We start from the raw sequence: 8,985 nt of genomic DNA, 5'->3' as shown, positions 1-8,985 counted from the left end.
CAATGTGGTTAGAGATAAGAATATCCAGAAAATTCCCAGATATTCCAGACGTTCATGGGTAAAGTTTTTTTGTCTAATTCTAGAGAAACATCTTTGTGTACTACCTATTACCTATTTTGCATTGTCCTTCTTGTCAGAGAGCCCTTTAGAGACTGTAGAATAAGAGACTAGTGGAGAAGATCTACTTCAGGAACTTACTATGCTAAATAATATGGACAACTAATGTACAGCCAGTGCTATGCTGAGTTGGAAGGGGTGTGCACCTCACAGAAGAAAAAATCAAGAAGTACTTTTTATAGTGGGCATCTATGGATCAAATGTAGAATATTTATTTGTTATTGTTAAAATAGAGGGAGAGAATTAGACATTCCAGGAAAAAAAGAGAAGCTTAGAGGAAAATCAGAGAAAATGATACAATGTCGGGGGTGGGGAGAAGGGAGACCAGAAGGTTTATTCTTGTCTTATACCTTGGCCTATTCCTGCCTGTGCAACCAGGCCTGAAGCTTCTATCTCTTTTTGAGTGACTATTGCCTTTGTTCTGGTCCTTCCTCATCTAGAACCGCCGTTGGCACTGGAGCAGCGGATCCCTGGTCTCCTACAAATCCTGGGACACAGGAGCTCCGAATAGCGACAATCCTGGCTACTGTGCCAGCCTGACGTCAAGCTCAGGTGAGGGACAGATTACCCACCTACTTGTTGCCATCCTCTCCTACTTAGCTCTGGGGATGGACATGGGGATGGGAATAGCGGAAAAGTGAGCTCCCCATTTAGGGAATGAGGGAGAGTTTCCTCTCGTTTCTTGTCCTGTATCCCAGAGCCAAGAGGACCACAACCTTTCTGGTCCTCTCCATATGACTCTCTTCCTTGGCTTTTAGGATACAAGAAATGGAAAGATGAGGATTGTGATGCCAAGTTCTCCTTTGTCTGCAAGTTCAAAAACTAGAAGGATCCGGAAATTATGCGTCTAGAATTTGTTACTATGGAATGAAAAATTCAACCGAACTATCTCTCCAAGTCAACTTGAATGTTTTGTTTCTTGCTTCATTTATATTGCTAACCTTCAGTATTTTCATCCACCCAAATCTTTGGAACCATAAACTATTAAAATAAACATATTTACCCCCAACGTGTTGTCTTGAATTTGCTCTTTTCATAGTGAATGCCTAGGTGGTTGGGTGGAAGTGATGTAAACTCTAGAGCTTGCACAGCCAGCTTTTATAATTCCATCCACATATCATGCCTGTTTGACTCACGAACGTGTGGTGGACTTGCTTATGAAAAGGTTAAGAAGATGCAGATATCACCCACAACCCACATGTCAGCATAGATTCAGTGTGAGTGTTACACATAATCAAATTGTGGATCCACAAATTGCTGGGGTATTTGAAACTCTGGAGAGACTTATATACTTATGGACTGAAGAGGCCATTTGTTCAACAATTATGCAATTTTCGCTCATGCCTAACATGAAAATTTAAGGAGAATTAGTCAGGTCTAGATTCCTGAATTCATTGGTAGGGGAATGGCTAGAGGCTCAGAGACTAGCAAAAATTGTTAAGTGGCACTCATTCAGTGAATAAATAAACAAAAAGTGATGCAAACAATTCTGAAGTGCTGGGTGTTAGGACTTCTGCAAATTAATTTTGGAGAGATACAGTTCAGCCCATAACATCAACAGCGTTAACAAGACTAATTATTGTGATTTGAAAAAATGATCCAATAGAAAGGCACAAATTAAGTAACCACAGCAAAACAATAAGATCCAAATACACTCTATGTATAGAAGACATGGATTAGATAGAGTCAAAGACTAATAGCTTGAAAGTAAGAGGATGAGAATAGACATCAGGCAAACAGAAGCAATAAGAATGCTTGTTTCTGTACTAATATCAGACATATTTGAGTTTAAATCAAAACTCAAGAGAGGAAAAGGGATATCTTATAGTAATAAAGTGGGTTGGTCTTACAAACATATGTCCCAAAATACATGAAGCAAAAACTGATAGAACTAAAGGGAGAAATATGTAATCCGATTAGAATACACATCAATTCACCACTTTGAATAGTGAGCAAGGAAGGAGAGCACTGAAAGGTTTTAAACCAACTTGCCCATACACATGTCTACAAAATGTTTTACCCAAGAGTCAAAAACTACACTTACTTCTCAAACACACAAGACACTTTCACTAAAATAAACCATATGCTAGCAATGAATAATTTAAAATGACGTCAGGAAACAATTTCTTTGCATTAACATCAAAAGAATGAAATGTTTAGAAATTCATTTCTAAAACACTGCAAGTTTTATACACTAAAAATAACAAACTATTGTTTAATAAAGTCCCAGAATCTCTAAATAAATGAAATGATAACTCTTCTCAGTGGATCTTAAGACATAATATTAAAATGGAAATACTCCTTAAGTTGTTCTATAGATTTATCAAAATTCCCTTCAGAGACCCAGCTGTATTTTTTGCAGAAATTGACAGGCTGATTGTAATATTCATATGGAAATTCAAAGCAGCCAAAGCAATTGAATAAAGAAAAAAAAATGTTGGATAACTTAACCTTCCATATTTCAAAATTCACTACAAAGTAGTGTAGTCAGATTGTGTGAAACTGGTATAATAATAAGCACAGATTTCAGTGGTATAGAATTTAGAGTCCAGTATTAATTTCTGTCATTTATATTTTTTTCTTCTTTTTAAATATATTTAGAGAGTGCAGGTGCAGATTTGTAACACAGATAAATTACATAGTGGAGAAGTCTTAGCTTTTTGTGTAATTATTTAACCCTTGTCTGATTAGTAGTACCCAGTAGGTAATTTCTCATCCCACGCTTGTCTCCCACTTTCTCACTCTTCCACCCTTCCTAGTCTCCTAGTGATCTTGAAATGAACCATTGTTTTATATTTTGCACTTTTATAACCTCTTGGAAAGCAGCTTTATGTATTTTGCATGTACTTGGAAGGGAGTCCTCTTGCAATCATGAAATTTGATTCATTTTACCATTTTCCTAAGGACTGTGAAGACTTTATTTTTGTCATATTTTAAAATGTGTTCTTAATGAAAACTCACTGTGAAGACTTTATTTTTGTCATATTTTAAAATGTGTTCTTAATGAAAACTCTTTAATTCCTTTGACCTTATAAGTTAAGCCGTAACAACCAAAACTGCATATATCAAATAAGCATAGGTTCTCCGTGTTTTTTTTGTTTGTTTGTTTGTTTGTAATTTTTGGGTTCTCCATGTTTTTTTTCCCAAGGCCAGAAATAAATAAAGGGAAGCCATACAAAAAAAAAAAAAAAAAAGTCTATTATTCCACTCTCTACATCCACAGATACTCATCTACATCCACTTAAGACAATGCTTCCAGTTCCATCCAGCTTGGTGTGGATTGCATGATTCCATTCTTTTGTATAGCTGAATAGTATCCCAGGACACATCCATATACCACATTTTCTATATCTGGTAAGCAGTTGATGGACACTTAGGATGATTCCATAGTTTTGCTATTAAGAATGGTGCTATGATAAACATCTTTTTGATAGAATGATTATTTTTGCTTTGGGTAGATACCCAGTAGTGAAATTGTTTGATCAAAAGGTGATTCTATTTTTAATTCTTTGAGAAATACCCATACTCTTTTTCATAGCAGTTGTTCTTATTTGCCTTCCCACAAGTATCCCATAAGCATTCGCTTTTTTCCACATACTTGTCAACATATATTGCATTTTTTAGTTTTATTAATGGCCATTTTGAGTAATGTAAAATGCTATCTCTTTGTGGTTTTAGCCTGCTGTTCTCTCTTGATTAGTGATGTTGAACTTTTTAAATTTATTTGTTGGCCATTTGTATATATTTTTTTCAGTATGTATGTTCATGTCTTTTGCCATATTTAATAGTTAATTGTTTATTTCTTATTGAGTTGTTTGATTTTTTTGTGGTTTTGGATGTTGTTTCTTTGTTGTATACATATTTTGTAAATATTGTTTTCCACTCTATAGGCTGTCTATAGGCTGATCCTGTTTCACTGCTGGTGAGAAGTGTTAAACAGTGCAGCTGTTTTGGAAAATAGCTTAGAAGTTCCTTAAAATACTGAACATGAAGTCACAGAAAGCAAGTCTATTCCTAGGGATCCACCCACCAGAAATGAAAACTATATCCACACAAAAAAATTTGTATACAAATTTCATAGCAGGATTATTCATGAAGGACAAAAATGGAAAATAATCTAAATGGATGTTTGGCTGCCTGACACACCATGACTCCCACTCTCTGGTAATCAAATCCTTCTGTATTTCTCTCCCTTCCTGTGAAGACTGGGCCTGGTGACTAAATACGGACAAGTAGAATATGGCAAAGGTGAGGATGTCACTTCCCAGACTATGCTAAAAATGTATGACCTCTATCCTGAACACTCAGAGTCTGTCAGACTGTTCTTAGGCAGGGTTTAAATTTCTAATGTACTATCTAAATTTGGGATTGATGTGGACCTCTAGTTCTTTTTCTCTGTATGTTATCTGGAGCTGGGATTAAATTTATACTATATTCATGAAGGGAACTGCAGAACTTTTCCCTTTCACAGGCTCTCTCCTGATCCTTTGCTTAAGATTGGAATTATCTGTTCCTTGAACGCTTGTGAGATCCCTCAGAACCCCAACCCTTTAAAATGCTATGAACATAGATGTTTAGTTTGATTGGTTTTTATAGCTTAAATACTGTTTTCTGTTTTGTAACTTAAATCTTAGTTTGCATAATGTCATAAGTCTATTCAAACATGATTTTTTAGAGTGAGTTTGATAAACTTTTCTAGAAAATTATGTACTCTTTTAAGGTTTCAAAATGTATCATGATATGCACAGTATTTTCTTATTTTTAAAAAAATCTATCCAAAAGCTGGTGGTAGTGAAGGCAATTTTTGACTACTCGGGACTTAAAGAAATCTCACTAATGACCTCTCGCTGAACAGACTCCTACAGACAGAGCCTTGCAGATGGAATCTTTTTAACCAGAGTCCATCTGGTTCAGACTGGAATATGGTTCAGGTATAAATATTACAAAATTAAAAAGTCAAATGGCTATAAATAAAACTGAAATCTATTTATTTCTTTCATGTTAAAAGACGTACAAGGTGGAAGTTTAACAATTATCACCTAACCTGGTCCTTTTCTTCTTTCTAATTCAATATCATTAGCATGTAATTAATTCCTACAAGCTTCTTTTATGTTCCAAGTAGGCTATCTCTGCTCCAAGCATCTAGGCATCTGACAAGTGCATCCCACTGGTTTAGTCTTCAGAAACTCTAAGTGGCCCCCATCACAGTTGTGACTGGTACTGGAAACAGGTAACATAAACAGGTACTGTAAACTGTAATATGTAAACATATTCCTAAACAGCATACATATCTCATATAGATGTATGTCATTCATCTTGTATTTCCATACTCTAATGCAAAAGAGCTATAGAAATAGTGTGATATATCGACACATCATGTAAATTCATGATTCTGACATTAGTGAAGGCGTGGTGAGTACTGGGTATGCATTCTTCCAGTCTTAGTCAATTTTATGCTGCTATTACAGAATACATGAGCCTGGGCAATTTATAATGAGCAGAAATTAATTTTCTCACAGTGAGAAATGATACCGAAGCAAAACTGCCTATCTTTGTATTTAGCTCGAATACAACATAGCTGTTTGGTCTTAGGAGAGTTACTTAGCCCTTCTCTGACCTTCGGTTGCTTCACCTGCTTACTGTAGTTCCTAATACCTCCTGTATTTTCAGGACGTCATCTAGTGGATTCCTATTTGTTAAGCATTTGGAACCCTGTGGCCTATAGACTATGTGATAAGAGTTTGTGTTAAGTAAAGTAGAGCTTTCTTTTGAAGGAGAAGATTCTAAATTGTAAGTAGGTTTCTTCACATGATCAGGAAGAGCATGATCAGGAAGCCCTGGGTGCATCTCATCTCCTTTCTTCTCCAGTCTAATGTTTGTAGGCAGGAGGAGCATTATCTCTCTACCCTAAGGCTGAACTCTCACCAAGGCAGCATGCAGGGAATAGCTACTAGAAGATGGCCAAACTCCAGCCATGACTTCAATCTTCCTAAGCTTTGTTAGAGGCCTGTCAACACATTGCTTCACTTGGGGACGCACTAACACTAGATGTTCAGAATACAAAAATACCCCTTCTCCTCTATCAGAGGACTTCCAGAGGAAATTCCTTGAGAAAATTCTGAAATGAGCTCGAAATTTTATAATACTAAGTTAGAAAACAGGACCTTGTATCTGCTGGGGACAAAGAGATGAATTTTGAAGGAATTTGAAATAAGGCTTCCCTGAAAAATGCATTACTTTAGAATTAAAGAGGCTGCCAGTAAAAGTGCTCACTTTTATTACCTTGCAGGTGGAATTTGGCCAGCCACGTGGGTAAGCAATAAGGGTAATTATCTAAATGGGTATACAGCTATTGGGAGCAATAAAGATTTTTATGAGAGAAGTATGTCAATTGTTATTTGTTCTAAATCTCTCCTTTATGTTGTGTTAGCTGCAATGTATTTTATTATGCATTTAAAAGTATGATATCTTTTATACGTGAAGAGTCATTGCTTGTTTAAAGGCTTTTCTAAGTATACAAATACTCTTATAACTGAAAAAAGGTATACAAATTTTTTCACCTTAATTAAAATAAAATTAATTGACCAAGATAAACCACTTATAGTACTAACTACATTAAATTTCTTCCTCCTGCATTCTTTGATAACTTTGAATATGGTTGAATATCTTACTTATTGGGGAGGAAAACAGACATCTTTATCTGGTGATATGTTTTTAAGAAAGAATAGCTATTTTTAGTAAATGCAGAAATAAATTGCATTTATTTATCCAACATATATATACTGACGAAGCAGAATAAACAATGTTAATATTTCTTACCTTTGTTTAAAATTGCTAGTTTATATAAAACAAACTAAAAAAACCTCATTATAAATTCCCCAGGCAGATACTATGATAAAATTGTTTATTCTTTCATTTCAGCTTTTCTTCTGAAACTACATGTGAATTAGTCAATACATAACATATAGTATTCATCTGTCTTTTAAAAGCCTATTTACATTTTATCAAATAGTTTATAACATGATGCAACTGACATTTTCACATTCAACACTATGTTTTTGAGCCCAGACCATGTTGATATGTGAAAATCTAGGTTATTTGTTTTAACTCCTTTCAGTATTTCATTATATTGATCTATTTATCCCAATTCTTATATCCATCTCAATTTTTGTGAATACTTAGGTTAATTTTTTTCTTCCTAATTTTTCATTCTACATTGGCTTTTGTTGCCTGGATTGGAGGCATATTCTATGGTAGTTTCAGTGTGTGTTAATTTTCACCACACCATCTGTGAGCTGCACTCTATCAGCTTCAGGGATGTCTAGCCTCATGTCCAGGTACGTACTTTGGGCTTCCTTAGGCATCAGCTCCCTATAGTTCCCACCTGCTTGGACTTCAAGAACATTTGTATTATGTTAGGTCAAACCTTGCTGGAAATGTTCATTTAAATTCATCCCACTACTAACCCTTGCCTCCTGAAATAGGTCTTGATTCATATTTAGAATCCTTTGGTTTTCTTAATCTCTTACATCCTGTCCAACAGCCTGGGTAGTGCTAAGTTATGTTGAGGCTTTTCTAAGATTCGATTCAACTTGATAGCTTTATGCACCTGCACAGGAATGGAGGAATGATGAAAAGCCACCAGCAAATTATGCTTAATCCTCTGGACTCCTCCTCACACCTACCCATGCCTAACACTAAAGAGAATGCTCCACATTTCGGGGAATAAAAGGTAAAGTACCAAGGTGTTATTGGAAGAAAGGGGATAGATGAAGAAGGAAGTTATTTGCTCCCCAGGAAACCTACACGGCATTGTCACCACTGTATGTTATTTAATGTGTATAATATTTTGCATGGAAAATATATGTCATTATCCTTAATGGACATAAAAATTAACTCATGTAATAAAATTTGTTATTTGTTTCAAAATTTAAAAAAAGAAGATATTGTTGAATGAAATCTTAGCATCATCTCCATCTAGAGAGTTATGTAATGAGCCCTTAGCAACCAATCCACAATAGACTCACCTTACCATGATGCTGCCAGTTTCTTTTTGTGTGAATGACCTCAGCTGCGTGTGCCTTATGCTGGGGAAGGCTACTGTAATTGACACTTTTCAAAGATATTTTGTCACCTTGAAGGGTAATATCTGTGATTCCTCTAGCAGTCTCTTTCTATCTATGAAATGGTGTTGGTGGAGAAATGGATAGATGTATTCATGCAGAAATTACTTCTTCACACCCCAAGCATCTTGGATGCAAAACATTTGCAGTTGGAGTGGAGAGAATCCTGAAGTGCTGAACTAGGCAAGTGATGAATTTCATGTTCAGAATCCTTAGGCTTTCTTAATCTTGTATATCCCCCTGTACCCTGACCAGCACTGCAGCATGCTGAGGGGTGCTAAGATTCCATTCAGTTTGTTATGTATTGCATTAGTGTCCTATAGCAGGTGTAACAAACTTAAACTTAAAACAACAAATATGTATTCTTTCACTGCTTTGCAGGGCAGGAGCTGATGTGAGTGCCACTGGGACAAACCCATGGTGTTGGCGGGGCACATTCCCTCCAGATGCTCTAGTGGAGCCTCTTCCAGCATCTGGAGCTGCTGGCCTTCTTTGGCTTGCCACTGCATGTGACAGGTGTTCATGGCGAGCATTGTCCAATCTCTTTCTGCTTCTTCTTCACAGCTCCTTCTCCTCCCAGTGCCAAATCTCTCCTTTATAAGTAAGGACTGTAGCGATCACAATTAGGGCCCATCCACATAATCCAGCTGAATCTCACCACCCTCAAATCCTTAATTCAATCACATTACTAAACTGCCCTCCCTAATAAAGTAACATTTACAGAATGTAGAGGTTAGGATATGAT

The 8,985-nt window shown here is 36.1% G+C and overlaps 1 protein-coding gene across 1 annotated transcript in view; it reads left to right on the top strand.

Annotated features, from left to right (window-relative positions):
• LOC100962122 (lithostathine-1-beta) overlaps positions 1-1,072 on the top strand; it is a 2,506-nt gene extending 1,434 nt beyond the window's left edge. Inside the window, exons 4-6 of the mRNA XM_012812353.1 lie at positions 84-154; positions 558-669; positions 876-1,072. Of these exons, the coding sequence (XP_012667807.1) occupies positions 84-154; positions 558-669; positions 876-943 (251 nt within the window). The 3' untranslated portion in view covers positions 944-1,072. The remainder of the gene's footprint in view (positions 1-83; positions 155-557; positions 670-875) is intronic.
• Positions 1,073-8,985: the final 7,913 nt, after the last annotated feature.

The sequence above is a fragment of the Otolemur garnettii genome, unplaced genomic scaffold (assembly GCF_000181295.1).
Source record: "Otolemur garnettii isolate 467f Iridium unplaced genomic scaffold, OtoGar3 scaffold00203, whole genome shotgun sequence".
In the NCBI taxonomy this organism is placed as follows: domain Eukaryota; kingdom Metazoa; phylum Chordata; class Mammalia; order Primates; family Galagidae; genus Otolemur; species Otolemur garnettii.
Note: the sequence above shows the minus strand (reverse complement) of the source record. Positions and strands in the feature narration are given on the sequence as shown.